This window comes from Rattus rattus, chromosome 4 (assembly GCF_011064425.1).
Source record: "Rattus rattus isolate New Zealand chromosome 4, Rrattus_CSIRO_v1, whole genome shotgun sequence".
NCBI lineage: Eukaryota > Metazoa > Chordata > Mammalia > Rodentia > Muridae > Rattus > Rattus rattus.
The window spans coordinates 10562285-10579433 of NC_046157.1; the positions used below are offsets into that span (position 1 = coordinate 10562285).

The 17149-nt window shown below is 37.6% G+C and overlaps 1 protein-coding gene across 6 annotated transcripts in view; it reads left to right on the forward strand.

Moving 5' to 3' along the window:
- Positions 1 to 5282: 5282 nt before the first annotated feature.
- The window catches only part of Tp63 (tumor protein p63), a 197094-nt gene continuing 185227 nt past the window's right edge, over positions 5283 to 17149 (forward strand). For 3 of the 6 annotated variants that reach the window (XM_032899239.1, XM_032899243.1, XM_032899245.1), the window contains exon 1: positions 5283 to 5491. In XM_032899239.1, the coding sequence (XP_032755130.1) occupies positions 5430 to 5491 (62 nt within the window). In that variant the 5' untranslated portion in view covers positions 5283 to 5429. The remainder of the gene's footprint in view (positions 5492 to 17149) is intronic. The other 3 variants (XM_032899241.1, XM_032899244.1, XM_032899246.1) reach the window with 1 other exon arrangement.

The window sequence follows — 17149 nt, forward strand, 5'->3', positions numbered from 1 at the left end:
GTCAGCAGCGACTCATTACTCGAGGATGAACTGTAGTATTTAACTATTCACAAGCAAAACTGAAAGTCACTTGAATGGGTCTTTTTGACCGCAATCTAAAATGTAGCCTCTTCAAATTGCCTTTGTGTGACTCTTCAAACCCATCCCCTGCCCCTTCTCAGGATCATGTGGCTGGAGAGGTGAAGATGTGAAAACAGTAGAAAGCGACAAATATTTCGCAAGTTCAGATCACACAGAAATATATGATATTATAAATAAACCAGAGGGGAATTTCCCGAGGTCTTGGAAGTTACTGTGAAAGTTTTAAAATGGTCTACTGCTCAAAGCTTTAAATTTGGAGAAAATTCACTGGAGGGATTTTAAAAGCCACACAATTCATGACGGAAGTGGTGTATTGAACCTTGCTTTCATACTGTTTCTGCCAAATCAAGTAAGTGAATCTACTCAGGAGAAAATATCCACAAAAACTAAACTAAGCAACTGGCCTGTCATCTTTCCAAATAACCGTGTCGTGAAGCAACTGAAGGACCTGTTCTCAGTGAGAAAAAGACTAAATAGGGAAATGCGTGAATCAGGATTTTCTGTCACTATGCAGGCATAATTGGCTCAACAGGCAACTTGAAATGGACGCAGAGTAGATATTTTATGGATGTGCATTTTGTGGTTTCTATGGCTAAAGTGTGATTATGTAAGAGATTTCTTCCTTTGGGAAACACAGTGAAAAGTGTAAAGGAAAGGCACATCTTGCTTTGGATCTAACAGATGCTTCCGGAAAACAAATCTGGGCAGTACCAAATAAGGACTTCCTGTGTTTCTTTATTTATCTTCCATTCACGTGGACTTTGAGCAAAGGACGGGTGGGAGGGAAGAGCATCCCCCACACAGCTGTTCGGGTATGTCTGGAAGAGAAGCCCACCCACATTGCTTTTGGACACTGGGTGTGACTTCGAGGGTATCAGGTTTGTCTGTTAGGGAACCTGCCAATCTCTTCCCTGCCTAATTGGCTTCTGTGTTTCCTTGCATTCCCCTGAGTCAAAACATCCCCATTTATTGGGATAGACCCCAGAAATGCTTTCTCTTCTAAATAGACTCCAGTCATTAGTTTAGCTATAAATATTTCCATGCGATGGATTGTAGGGCCTGTAAGAAGCTCAAGGTCAGATCAAGAGACCATAGCTGTTAGCAATGTATATGCTTCTTCAGTGAATTAGCATTTCCTCCTTATCAGCACACATGGATTCTGGTTCTACCTTTACTCTACCCAGATGTCAGCACCTTGCGTTCCATATTCCTTATAATTATTAGAGTCTGATATCTAAGTAGAATAAAAGGAGAACCAGAACTTACGTATACTGATAGTAAGTCCCTCTTCCAAGGCAAGCTTTAGTTTGTTCCTCAATAAGTAGAGACTGTGGTCTGAATGAATTTGGTGCTAAAGAATGTTAAACTCAACTGTTGCTTTGTGGTGTGTGACATTTGGTACGTTGGCCACCTTATATTCTAGAAGGTTCCATTTTGATCCCCATAATCTGAAGTGGTATAGGTCATATTGAACTAGACGGGATAGAGGCTTAGATCCAGTTGCTCTGAACTCAGCTTCTCTGATAAACAGTGACTACAATCACAAACTACCATGGCTGGGGGAACACACAGGTCATGAGCTGCTCGTAGTAACATCTGTTTTACACCACCCTACACTTAGAGTTCTTTCCTCAAGTGGTAGAACTCTTTTCCTTTTTTTAATGAGATTCACAATCAAGGCACTAAGGTGTGGTAGAAAAAATTGTCTGACCTGAGGGGGCAGGAATGTGGGGCTGCTTGTTAACATCTTGGTGAATCGGGAGGGAGCCAGAGGTATGACAACAGGCAAATGGAGTTAGGTGATGAATCTTAAAGCCAGTGGTCCAGAGAATCATTTCCTTCTACTAGGCCTCACCTCCCAAAGGTCCTAAGACCTCTCAAAATGTGTCTTCAAATACATGAGCCTGGGAGCGACAATATATATACTCACAATTTATACCATAGCAGTTGAATGTAATGGTTTAGGATAGGAGATAAAAGTCAGTTCCTGTTATCTGAAGGCACAAGGGAGTCATGTGATTTTTGAAGGTCACACAGATGAGGTTTGAAAACACCTATGGTGAAAAACAAAATATGATCCGAAGCGGAAGAATAATGATAAAAGTTTGCAGCCTAGGCCAGAAAGGGCATAATTATTAGTTGTTGTGCGATAAATATCGTAGACTTCAGAGAGAATTTCTGTGCTGAATGTCTGAGGCAGGCTGGGCACATTCTTGGCTGCTTGAAGTGGAGAAGGAAGGCATATTTCTTCCTGGGACATTATGTCAAGAACTGTACATATAAAACATTACCATTTCTCTGAAGTCTTTATTCTGGCTTCATACGAATCAAGTACATTCACAAGCATCTTTCAGACTTGTAGGTTGGAAAAGTCCTTTGTATACATGTAAGCAACTGTACTATGCATTCTAAGAGACTTAAAACTCTCAGAAAGCTTTCCAACTGTATCTCAAAAACAAATGTATGCATTGAGGAAGTAACTGGAGTATCTAGAAGTGGTGAAATCCAGCTATGAAGAGGTATAGTGATTGCAGGGTAATCGCCACTCATTTTCCCAGGTCACATATGTTCATATGCTATGATGTGTTTTGTGATCCTGAGGAGTTTGCTTTTCTCCTCTAAGTCAAGTTAACTGTTTATTCCCACTAAGTAATAGGAACCAATATCCTGTATAATTATTTCTGTAAAATCCAGTCTCCTGATAATCTGCCTTCGGCACCCAAACCAATATAGTATTTTTTATAATAACTGTTGATGTAATGGCATATGCTTTAAATTAGTTTAAACTTAAACCTTTTAAATTAAGTTCGACTTAATTTAACTTGTAAATGAAAATATGCATGAACAGTGCTTGAGAATTGATTATGTGGACTTCTATGACTTTGGAGCATGATGTAAAATACTTTCACAAGTTCTTTCTTCCTTTCAGCAAGCATTTAATTATAAATACCAGAGGAGAGGTGAGCATAGATCTTACCACTTCAGATCTGGTCCTTGGGCCAACCACCGTGGCATGGTCATGACAGGATTAGAAATGTAATCTCCCCCATCAACCCACCAAAAAAACCAAACCAAAACAAAACAAAAATAGCAATAACAAAAATGGGCAATCATCAAGCAGAAAAGGAGAAAAGAATCTTCCAGCTTTGTACCTAGAATTCATGGTTCATTGAAGGAACAGGGAAAGGTTCCATAGAATTTACTACAGGACTGTGGAGGAAAGGAAAATGGTGAACGTTGAGACTGGGGAGCTAGGCAGGAGGCAGATGTACTTTCTGTGAAAGATTTTGAACTTCATAATAGAAGTGATGGAGAGTGGGAAAAAAAAAGAAATGTAACCTCAAACCCCTCTCTGGAAATAAAGACCCAGATTCTGCATGGACAAGAATTCCAAGTGACTCTCAGGTTTATGAAAATTTAAGACACTCTCCATGTGAAACCATAGTCCCAGTTCTTAATTTTTCGCGACTGAGGACTGAACCCAGGGCCTTTTCCATACTAAACATGTGCTTTGCCACAAACCCTACCCCTATTCTTGTGTTTTTGGGGACAGCTTAGGCTGCCTGTGGCTAGGAGAGCATCCTTCCTGTGCCTCAGGAGGTTCCTCTTACAACTGGAAGCAGGCAGGTCCCGTGGAATGAAACTCCTCCAAGGCCATAGCTACAGGACATTGGTTATTCTCAATTTAAGAACTTTGCAATCGGGTCATCTGTATTTGCTCAGAGAAGAAAGTCAGACACTTCAATTCCAATGAAGCAAATCTATAATTAATTAGTGAAATGATCTTTGCTTCAAGCTTCACATTTTTTAGAGAAAGCTGTCTGATTTGGCTGGGGCTCAGGCCCGCATGTGTGTGAGTTTCACAATTCACAGATGTTAGACACGCTCAGTCTGAGGAAAGGAAGAGAATGTCAAGTTTTAAATAGCTTCTCCCTGGCTAGAACAACAAATAAAACATCTTTATGAACACATTTTGAACCAGAATTTCTTACAAGAAAATGTCAGATTTCTCTTCAGCTTGTCTCACAACTTTGACATTTTCTGATGTCACTAGTTTGCAGGTGTCTATGACTACTGCATGAATGGAGATATGTACTTAGCATGTCAGCGACACTTGGGCACGCAGCTCTATTTCCCTCTTGGACTCTATTCTAATTTAGCTTCTGAATCATATTTCATTCAATTTCTAAATCCACAGAACCAGGATTGGTTTACGGCCTACATTCAGAAAGGAAACAAATTCATCATCATGGAGACTTTGCCTGGTAATATATTAATTCTTCACTATATAAACAAATGCCAGATTTTAGAGTAGAGTAAGTCAAGGGAGACTAAAAGCAACTAAAAGTGAGATGTAAGAGAATGAGACAGACTGACAGAATTTGAGGTCAACTTCATTTTTCCCATTGACGGGCTATCTGAAATAATTCTAAATAAATATCCAAATAATAAAACAATTAAGAAGCATTATGAAAGGAAACATTAACATATTAACTCCTATTTTAATATCACATTAAAATACTATAACTTACATCTGTATGGATAAAAATCACTACAGGCTATTTTATTTGGAGCAGAAAATATTTCTAAATACATAGGCAATCTCTCTCTCTCTCTCTCTCTCTCTCTCTCTCTCTCTCTCTCTCTCTCTCTCTCTCTCTGTCGAAACCAAGAGTGAGTTCTAGGTTAAATATAATCAAGGAATTTCCCTGTCTTTGCTATTTGAGATTGTGACCACAACAGGCGGTTGGCTGAAAGGGAGGCTGAAGGGGGGTTGGGAGGGGAAGAAGAGGGGAAAAAAATACTCTCCTAAGCGTCTCTGCCAAACAGTCTAGCCAGAGCAGCACTGACAGGAGCTCTCAAATCAAATCAGAGTACAGATACAAGGAGATGTTATTCAGTTGGAACAAGGGGGACATTTATTAACTCAGTGACAAGTCCTGGCTCCCGTGATTAAACTCTGATGCCATTCATGCCAGCACCCAATCACGGACAAGACCAGAAGTTCAGAGATGCCTACAAATTGCCAACAAGTGTGGCCACTCTATGTCAAGGGCTCTAAAACTGTGGCAGAGAGGAAGAACAGCTTTACAGAGGATGCCCAGCTGGTAAGAGCTGACTGTTTATGATGCTCCGGTCACTTGAAGACTCTGATTGGCTGAAAGGAAGAAACGCTCCGCCTCTTAGCAAATCTGTGTAAAGGGGGGAAGTGTCTAAACTTCTATGTCTGATGGCATTTGACCCTATTGCTTTCAGCCTCCTGGCTACATACCTAGATATTCTCAGGTGTATATGTATATTTTATAGAATTGTTCCCCATCTGTTGGTATCAGAGAGAGTTGAAGGAAATGAATTTTGAAACTTCACGGTGTGCTACCCTACAGTACTGCCCCGACCCTTACATCCAGCGGTGAGTTTAAATCAGACCTGACGTCTGTCAAAACTGAACTGGTGTGCCTGTGTATTCTGAGTGTTTCTGCTGTTTACTAAAGAAGCCCTCCTTGTTTAGTGGGCATAATGATACTACTTTGCACTTTGTGTGGACTTAAAGTGGTTTATAGACATCTTTTCTACAGTTACCTTATACTTTATTGAGTTACTAAGTGACAAAGTTTGAAGGCATCCATTTTTAAAAATTTGTCACACTACTGGAGAGAGAGAGAGAGAGAGAGAGAGAGAGAGAGAGAGAGAGAGAGAGAGAGAAGATGAGGTAGGAGTTGGGAGATATAGGTTGGAGGAGGGGGGATGAGATTAATCATTATCAGAGAATTAATTAAAACGGTACTTAAAATATGTCACACCATTTTAAGATGTTAAAAAGTATTAAAATGTACCAGTTGCCATGCTCAGTCCCCACCCACCCAAGAAAAAGAAATTTCATTGGGCAGGGATATAATAATGTATTGAGCAATCTTCAAGTCAATGAACACTGGAAATTTTGATTTATATCTTAAAACTAGATAGCCATTGTTATGTGCAACAGATTGTGGCTTGTCATTTTAGCTCTAAAGAATATTTTCTTTTTGATTTGTTTCAAAACAAACATCATCTTTTGACAAATACGACTTCTAAAACCTGTGATGAAACTGGATTTTGTTTTGTGTTTGTAGAAAAATATTTACCTAGCACTGAGAAGGAATATTAGCGAGAGTTCACAATAGTGTGCCTCTGTCAGGGGAAGAGACTGTTTCAAATTAGAGTTTGCTATTTTTAAACTGGTAAATGAAATCTGAAGAGTGTTTCCCGTGTAAAGTTATGGGAAACATTCACACCACACAAAGCACTGTGATGTTGTTAATTTAATGGCATGAGATTTGAAGATGGAATTTGGTACTTTGTAAGACTTATGAGAGAGATCTAGAGTGTTGAAAACGGCAGGGTTAGAAAGGGGTTAAACTGACGCTTGCCACCTGTGCCTGCTGGAGGCTCACACTAAAATCGAGTCCCAGTGCTGGGCAGGACCGGGTTACCATAGCATTGCCTTGGATTGTGAAAGGCTATTTATTTCCATCAGTATAATTCACCCTCTTGTCGGGATGACTCTTTCTCTTTTTGTGAGGTTTTCTGGTTGGAAAAACAGAAGAGAAAAGATACATGAAATGGGGAATACAGAAAGAGAAGACAGACTACAACCTCAAAGGAGAGAGACCCAGCCAGAGACAGAGAGATTGTTAATATCTCCCAGGTTGAAATGCGAAATGTAAATAGTCTTTTAACTCCTCCGTTGTTTTCTCTGCAAGCATCAGTCTTAGCAAAAACAAATGGACCCAGAATCTATCTTCTCGGATGACCTAAACATTAAATTTATCTGGAGCTGGAGACAGGAATGACAACAAAGCAGAATACCCAATTTTGAGTTCTCAAAGACCGTCCAGCAGTCAGAAAAATCACTCATTCCATTCAGTAGCTTCTAGACTCATGTATCTAAGAACGGAGCTGTGAGTCAGCAGTCGCCTTTACCATGTTCCCTCCTGGGCCTCTTCTGAAGGCTGTGCTGGATTCAGAGTATGGACTAGTGAGCCCCTTCCCTCCTGCATACATCCTTCTGCAGCCATGTGTGCTGGCGGATGGGGCACATCCATACATACAAGCAAAGAAATGGTTTTTCATGTGCCCCTGAAGACCTGTCGCACATGGTTAGACAGAACCTAAGTTCTCAGAACACTGAGAGATCCAAAATAATCAAAGTCTCTTTAAACGATTTGAAATTTTAGAGTGCCTTTATTTCAATAGCTTTCCCAACTTGGGAGAAGGCACAAGAATGTGTATAGAGCTGTGAGACTCGATTAACAGAGTCTTGGAAGATTTATAAAAATATTTTTCTTAGGCTAAAATGTTTCCTCATTTATTATAAAAACAACCATAAAATAACATAGGAAGGACTATGTATACTAAGCCTCCTCTTGTAAGGTATACGTGTACAAAAGTTGATGAGAATACAGGTGTGATGGATCATGCTTGTAATCCCAGCACTCAAGAGGCTGAGGCAGGAGGATTGCATATTCTGGGCCAGCTACAGAGATCCTGTCTGAGAAGAAAAAATCCATTGCGTTCATTATTGAAATCTGATTAACTCTATAACACTTACGTATTTGATATTCAATGAGTCCTTAAATATCTTAACTTTTACACTAGATTAGTTTCCCACAGGTTACTCTTCTTAATGAATAAACAAGGAAGTGAAATATTACAGGGGTGAGAGGAAGTGGGGGAGGGGAAAATAAAATCAAACTATATTGCATGAATATGTTTCTTCAGTAAAAAGAAGAAAACTGTATATGAACACAAGAACCCAGCACTGTTCGCTTCGCTGTCCAGTGGGTGAATAGTGTGAGTTGATTTTTCTAAGCAGACAACGCTGGTAGTTCTCAGTTTACAGAATCTATTTTAAGAAAGACCAAATTTAATCATTCCATAATCATCGTCATCTACATACTTACACTTGTCTTTCCTGACCTTGTCTTTGAGAGAAGCTCAAAGAAGACTTTAGTTGTTAGTGTTGTATTAAAGAAGGACAGGATAGTTTGATATTTTTCACACTCTGCTATGATAACTCATGAATTTCTTTTTCTTATATAGAATAGAGTCAACAGCATGTATTATGGCTAACTGATGAATACTAATGCCAGCCAAAAAGGGACAGTTGAAATATACATTTCAAAGTAATCTATACTATAATCTATAGTACTTTGAAGTATAAAGATTTCACCCACTTTTTCTTTCCTTCCACCTGAACGTATTGACATATTATGGATGTGATTGTGTTCTGAATCAATACTAATTTACTTCAGTCTTTGCAAAAGCTCTTCAGAAAAGAAGAAAGGCATTTATGTCCATGCAGCTTTGTGTTTGGCGAAATTCGCAATTACACAAAACAAGAAAGGATGGCTAAAAGTTACAAACCTGTCATTCGATTCCCAATCCAATTCTAACAAAGATAATAGAGCAAGAATAAATGGTGCAAAATCAGCAAAGAAGTCAGTGGGTTAATTTTCTAATAAACAAAGCGTATGCACAGTAAGTCTATTTGCTCTATTTAGCCAAATACTCAAAGCAAATGTAGTAATCAATATGTAAACTCAAAGTTGATATTTATGATATAAATTGTGTCCTTTACATTAGTTTCTCTTAGCATCTGGTTTGCTAAGCACACTTTGAATCCATTCTGGGATGCATTCGATTCTTTTGAAATACCATTTCAAAATATAAGCCTGTGAAAAATTAAAATAAATAAAAAGATGTCATTTTGAAATAATGTGATAATTGAAGTAAAAAAAAAAACTAAAAGTGGATATCATTACAATGTGATCCATTTATACAATATTATATTCTTTCTGTCAGCCTCTATTTAAAGGCAGTTCATGGTGCTGGAACATCAATAGAGTGTTTCTCATATAAGTGAGTTTTTGGTTTATTTGTTTGTTTTTGCTTAAAGGTCAGTTTTGTTAACTCTGCTTTATAAATAGATTGTAAGTGGAGGGGTGGTGACAGAACACATACAGAGGAAGGCCATTTCTTTTGTGTGAGAAAACTCACATAAAAGCAGAAACATGTCTCACACGGCCATCGTCATATGGTCTGTTCCCGCACTGGCACCCTTCTTACTCTGTGACCAGGAAAGCTGGCTTCCAAGGATGGCACTGACCATTCCTCTGCCCTCTGCGTTTGTATTGACGTCAGATAATGGGAACATCAGGAAGAGAGTCAGCACACCGAGAGTGAACTTAGGCTATACTTTCTCTGGTGGACTTCTTGTCGAGCTTCCTACTAAAGCGTGCAGGCCTAGTAAGAAGAGCTTCCCACAGACCACGTTTTGAAGCAACTGCCGTCACCTTTTTCTTTAATGTTCCATGTAATGAGCACTTGTAGACACTGCTAATTCCAAGGAGTCACAACAGTGCCATTATTTCTAATTACAGCTAGAATTAAAAACACAGATTAAAAACTCTTTGTGTGTTAGGAAGACTGCCTAAATAAATAGTACATAATACAATTTCCAGTGTTGGATAACAAATGTATGTGTATCTTTGGATGGGGAAATCAGACTTGGGCTTCTCTAATGATTAGGTTTATCTTGCTGACGGTCTGTAAGAAGTACATCACATCGAAGTGAGCTCATATTGTCCAAGTTCAGTTCTTATACAAAGCGAGCCCTAGCACAGGAACAAATAGATTACATTCCTTCAATTAAAGGAATATCAACTTAGAATTTATCTATAATTTATGATAATATACACATCAGGTGTAATCATGAAGTACTTCAGATTCCTAACCCAATGCTAATATAACTCTCTGTGTTACTTCTGGCACATTTGAATGTTCTGGGGACATGGAAATTTATCAGCAAAGTGCATGAAAGATCTGGTTCATATGATTGTCATGAATTTCTTAAACTGACACCTCTAATCTATAGTTCGCACATAAGCCAGTTCGACTCTAAAATGCACCTCCTTCCTGCTCGGCTCTCTTCTGCTTTTTTGTGTCTAGTGAGCTAGACTGCTCTTGTCCCACAAACGTGTGTGTTTTCACCGTGGACACTATTCAATGTACAGTAACAAACAAGGACATTCTACTTTACATGCCATTCTCTTCCTTATCATGTGTAAATTAAAACAAGAATCATTACAGGTCTCAACATTGTCTCATCTCTCTGAAGGTTTACACTTTAGAATTAAGTACTACGGACCTTAAAGGGGCTGAGTTGCCCGTCCCCAGCAACACACTAGCAAAGACAAGATGGAAATGTAAAAAGCTCCCGTTCAAATTCAAGGCTCCGGATCAAAAATCACATTTATCAATAACAAGGTCATATTATTAGATTCATATAAGATCTTATAAGACTGGTCTCTCAGTGTATCTGATCCACTTGGAAGATGGCAGTATGATGGCATCTCTAAGAAGCTACATCTTATGTGAATAGACTATATTATATGCCCAAAGGGAATAAGACAGCTACTAATTAAGGATTCCAATTAGCCAACTTTGAAAGATAGACTAATTTGGTTTACCTATGGGCATACAGTGTGATCATGAGAGTCTTTAAAGGTAGAAAAGTGAAAGTGATATAATATGAAAAAGATAACATAGCATAGCTACCTTACGGCTTTGAAGATGGAAGAGAGTCATGGGGCAAGATAGACGGGCAGCTTCTGCAGGCTAGAAACATAAAGAAACAAATTCTTCTGGAGAGGGGACTGAGCTCTGCCAACACTTTGGATTTCAGACGATATATAAGGCTTCTGACCCACCAAACTAGAACATATAAATTTTGTGTTGCTTTCCAGCACTAAGTTTGGGGTAACTCGTTACAACAGCTGTAAGAAATGAATCTACCAACTGCCAGATATTTATCCTCAAACAATAGAAACAAAAAACAAATAAACAAAAGAAACTTTGTCTTGGTTTGGTGTATTTGACTAATGTAGTCAGTCTCCTTATGTCAGTGTTTATGTTGCAGAGTCGGGGAGGCAGAAGCTAAATGAGATGAGTCCCATTCCCAGATTTCGGGGTACCTGAAGTAGAATGACCTGTGTGGAAACAGCACAAGAATAACCTCAGTTATTCTTGCATTATTAATAACAACAGTTAAACATGTGCTTAAGGGCAGATGAATGGCTGTCGGGGGTCAGAACTGGAAGCAGCCATCCGAGAGAACCAAACTGGAGTAGTGATTTTTGTTAACCGTGTTGGTTAATAGTTCCCAATTTGTTTTATGTGAAGTCAGAATTGACTTTTTGACAGTACCATTGTCTGAGGCCCCCATGTAGATTCAGGAGACATGGGGATGTTATATGCTTACTTCTAATTTTCCCAAGTATGGAGAGAAACGTCCCATCCATAATTGGTGGCTGTGATGGCTAGGTTTGGCTGGAGTCTTGGAATTGGTTAATATGGCAAAATGACTTGACGTGCCTAGTTATCGGGTCACCCTTGAAGACACAGCTCTAGCGCTTCCTGTGCGCTGAGGCTCCTCACTCGTTTGAGATTTGAGATAGAGAAATTGAGCAAGCGTTAAAGGAATGCGAAATCGGAATTTCTATCAAGTACTTCAGATGCCTCTCTTGTTTGCACACCAGGACCTTAGTGAAAGAACCTGAGACCCAATTCCCTCCCGAAGACGCATATAGCCTGGGATAAATCTTCCCCGAGCAGTACTGCATGGTCTTACTTTACTTAAAAGGCAAAAGTGGAGTGTAAGATTAAAGTGACTACTGCAGTCTGTGAGGCAGGACAAGAAAGCAGAGTTTCTGATTAGCTGTTTTGAAGCTCAAATTTGTCTCGACAGGGCTTCCAGCTCCTTTAAAGAGTTCACAAGGACTAGTCCTCCAGCAACAGTGATGGATGGATAAAGCACTGTAATTATGATCAAAGGCCACCAGCTCCTGCCTGGGTAATTACGCATTTCCCGGCTTCTGAGAGTCACTTTGTTCCATTCAAAAGAAGATGAGAAACGGACACAAGTGATGTGTGCTTATTGGTTAGTCAAGGTTTTGGAAATGACAGTTATTAAATTTTTTTTTACCTTAAGCCATAAGAATTAGGGTAATAATTTAGATGGGAAAAACTAATTATGACTTCATTCTAATGTTTACTGGTATTATTTACCTTCTCCATTCTTGGTTATCTCTCTTTCTAATTATAAATTTGACTTTCTGAAGATGAGACCTGAAGCCAGTAATGCTGAGAAACAAGAATCTGAGGACCCACGTTTTCCTGCCACGTTCAAATCTCCATTCCTCTTGTAATTTTTTTTCAAATGACCAAATATAATTTGCCAGGTTCAACAACAAACTCCCACTCTCAAATTCCCTTAACTCTTTGCATCTCTTATAAGAAGGCAAAATTAGTGGCACTAAAATAGTAAGTCTGAGAAAGCCTCTTGAGTCAAGAACTATGGAAGAGAAAGAAGCGTGATCATTTAATCGGCCCCACATTTACCCACAGTAGTTTTTAAACATAAGCTTCTTATTACATGTTTAATAACATGGGGTACAATAAATGATAGAACAATACAAATTGATCATGAAGGAACACTGCGATACAGATATTAGTTTTTAATACTACATAGTATGCTGCACCTGTAATTTGTTGATTGTTTTTAATTAGCTTGGAATTTCATCAGTGTGGTCAGGTTTTAGACCATCATTTAAAATAGCAAATGTAAAATCTTTTATTTTAAAATAAGGATTGGCATTTTTTTCTTCTCATCTTATCCTAGTTCACAGATACTTTTCGATTTTCCTGACCAAGTTGAACAGTGTCATGTACTTCTTAATTACAAGTTAGAGTATACAAATAAGTTTTCAGAGAGAGGACCTGCTTTCTTCCAGTTTTTCTAGGACATTGTGCCCATCTCTTAATATGAAAACAGTAAGAGGCATGGTTCTTTTTATAACTTGTTTTTCTTCAGACAATGAATGAAAAGGCATTATCTGATAGTATTTCTTTTTTTCCAACTAAATTGTTAGCAACCACAAGACTGCTAGTAAAAATGAAGAATGAATAACATCTTGACTGAAGAATCTAAATGAATGAATTGTTGTGGTTGAGTGTGCTTTTCTTTTGTATCCCATAGAGGCTATCGTGAGTTCCGTTGTGATTTCTCATTACCTAGGGTTATGAATAAATGGCTTGCTGTCAGTTGGGGCTGGCATATACACTGACACTATCCAGTATTGTACACTTAGAGTGAAAACCTCCTGTGCTTCTCTGTTGTTGAGTACTTCTGGTAGATGAGGTCTTAGTTAAGTTTTATATGTATAAATACCTTAAACTTTAATACTTAATACTTAAATACTTTAAGATATATATATATATATATATATATATATATATATATACACACACACACATACATACGTACACACACATATATAGATATAGATATACCTTAAATTCTCCAAAAGAGAAGACTAAAACCTTTTCTATTTGCCCTCATTTCTCCTTCATGACCTTTGCTTAAGTTAATGACTTTTTAAATTACTTTGATGATACAAGAAGTATATTAAGTAGCTTATAATGTCATAATAATGTTTAATCAGTTCAAGCTCTAATTTGCAAATATAAAACTGCACCCATTTCTTAAGCTAAAGAAAAGCATTATAAGAATATATCAAAACTAAAAATGGAGAAATGAAGCTAAAATAATTATATGTTCTTTGGGTTTTATAAAGGATTTTTTTTCAACTCTGGATTGCTAACTACATTTTCAAGGAGATTTGTAAATAATAAATATTTAAGTGAGCTGATAAACCTTTTGAGGTTGTAAGAAATGGAACAAAGGAAACACAAGATACCATGAACACCTCAATTTCATTACAAAGTACAAAGGTATTTAATAATGTTTAGTAAGTATGTATTAAGTGCTAGATTCATAAAATAGGAAGACTTTAAGAGCTCAGAATCTTATTTCTTATTGATTAGAAACATTATGAATACTTTCTACTTGGTAGTTAACTTTACACTTCTAATTTAAGATCCTGCCTCAGGATCCTTCCTATCAATGCAGCTTGATACTTTTATTGTTATTATTTTATAACATTACTACTGATTTAAATTTTATTATATATTTTGATTTTACTCACAATGTAACCTGCTCAGGGTAGACCAGTTGGACATATATATGTATTCTCCTGATGCCTACTACTTTATATTTTGTGTGGTCAGTGCTCCTGCCTAACTTTTCCTCTAGACTCTACTTACCCAAGGCCTGGTGGAGTCCCAGACTTGTCTCTTCACTTAAAGATGGAGGCGTTTTTTTTTTCAGTTTGCTGGTAACAGCTAGATGTGTGAGGAATAGGTATGGTGTACAAATGAGATCTCTTGGAGCTGGAGAAGCAAGAGAGCTGTTTTTAAAAAGTATTTCAGGATGATCATCAAATGAAGGAAATTGAAGTTCCAAAGACTTGGATGAATCCACTGTGAAATGGGAAAGAGGCCGAGTAGGGTTTACTTGTCTACATAAACTTATGACAGATACCTGAAAATCTAATAACTCTTCTAACTTTTGAGAGGAGATAGACTTTTAAAATTGCTTTGCACAGTGCTAGGAATTGAAACCAGGACCTTGTGCATGCTGGGTAAGCACTCTAACACTAAGCTGGAGGACGTGGCCCACATCCCTAGAGACTATGAATTTTAAGGAATAATTTTCACTTAATACCACAGAGCCAAAATTGAGGGAAATTATTTCTGCCTAGAGAATAAAAGTTTTTATCTGAATCAGAGAGACCTCCCACACAGGGCTTCAATTTTCAAAGCCAGGAATTACTTAGTTTGGAAGCACGGGGCTGATTATTTTAGAGGCCCTTCTTTTAGTTGATTTTAATGCAATAATTTTTCTCCCTATCAATCCCCAAATCCTATCTGCTTACTTCAGCCTCTGAAATTTGCTGAGTTCTACATACTCTAAACCCTATCAGGTTAATTTCACTCCCCCATTTTCTCCTTATCAATATGCTGTTTCCCCCCAGTATAATAATTTAACTGAGCCCAACAACCAGAAAAACTGGTTTCAGGTTTATTCCAGAAAAACTGCACATTTTCTGGATCTCACAAATCACATTCTCGTACTGAAGCTTATGGCAAAATAAGAACCTTTAAAAAGCATTTTACTGTGTTGAGGCTTTTTTTCCCTTTTCAAACTTTTTCTTCTGATAACACCCCCCCAACACTTTTTAACCATTCTACTGCTTCTTCAGCTCCAAAGGTCTTATCTCTATTCCATTCCTATTACCATAAGATCCAGCTGTACCAGCAACCCGAAAAAACACCTTCATCTCAATGAAACAGACAAGGCTGGACTCCTCCCCAGGTGATGGATGGATAAAATATAGAGGGAAAGTTAAGGCGGCTTTCAAATCAATTAAAATAATAAGAACAGTGTGCTTTGCGGGAAGAGAACATGTTGCCCCGAGACTTGGGATCCTTATAGCATATTCTGGAGATTAAATACAGCCGAGCTGATATGAGCCTTTAGAGGCAAAATTGTATTCCTTTCTAACAGCTTTGCATACACACTGAACATAGGTGTTCTTAAGGAAGGGAAACCTGAATTACTTTTAGTTTGAATTTCTTTCATGGACAGTGAGGTTGAACGTTTTATCATGGAGTTATCCCCCACCCGTGTTCCGTCTTTCACAATGTGTTATTTCATCATTCTGCTTCTGGTGCATTATTTGATTTCTTTTGGTTATTTTAGTTCATTGAATGTGCTAAGTATTAATCTTCTGGTAGATATATAGATATCAAAGATTTCCTCATAGGCTATAGATTAACTCTTTACTAAATAAACTATGTTTTGAGAGAAGCTTTTTATTTTACGAAATCCCATTTGTCAATTTCTGCCTTCACTTTCTAAGCAACAAGAACTCGATTCAAAAAATGCAGACTTGCATAATACTTTAGTATTAAATCACTTTGCCTCAAGTGTATATTAGATATACAAGTTTTCTTTGTGGGAAGCATCTCTTACTTATAAAATCATATCAATTTCAAATAAGGATACTTTGTCTCCCTTTTTTTTTTGTAAATTTGTATCCCTTTTATTTTCCTCTCAGGGGGTATGGCTTTTAGCTAAGACCTCAAGGACCATACTGTTTAGAAATAAAGGGAGAAGATACTCAGAATTATTCCAGATTTTAGTGGAAATATTCAGCTTTCTACCACTTATTATAATTTTGGTAAAAGTGTAAAGTGTAAAGTCTGTGTAAAGTCTGTAGGTTGGGACTATTTCCCAGAAGGTATGCTGGTTTTGCCAATAGCTTTTCCTAAATCTGGTAAAGTGTTAAGCAATTATTGTCTTTTAGTCCCCTTGTATGACAGATAACATTTATTGAATTACACATATACTAGTATCTTTGGAATGAAGAGTGTTGCATTGGGTGAATTATCTTTTGGATGCATTCTTGAATTTAGCTTAAAAGTCTTTTATTAAGAATATTTGCATTCATATGCATAAAATAAATCAATAATTTTCATCTTGTGTGTGACTTTATATACTTTTGAAACCAAGGCTTCACAAAAGGAGTTCAGTAGTGTTCCAATATCCTTATCTTATGGAATAGTCTGAAAAGACTTGGTGTTGTTACCTCTTTACATATCTGGGCCTGGGGCTTTTAGCAGATTATTATTATCACCGCTTCAAGAATCTTGCCTGTTTTAGATCTCTTTAAGTTGTTTTTCTCATGATGGTTTAATTTTGATATGCATCTAGAAACTCAACCATTTCTTTTAGACTTTCCAATTTAGTGGAATCAAAGATTTTAAGGTATGTCCTCATGGTTTTCTGAATTCCACTGGTATGGATTATGTTTCCCCTGTGCCACTAATTTGGTTGAGCCCTCCCTTTTTAGGAGTTTGGCTAAGGGCCTGTATGTCTTTTGAAAACACAGCAGCAACAACAACAATGACAAAAACTAGGCCTTTGTTTTGTTGATGCTTTGTATTATTTTGTTCTTGTCTGTTTGATTCTATTTCATCAATTTTGGTCCTGAAATTAATTATTTCTTTCCATCTACTAATTAAGGTTTTGGTTTGTCTTTGTTTTCCCAATGCCTTAGAATATGGA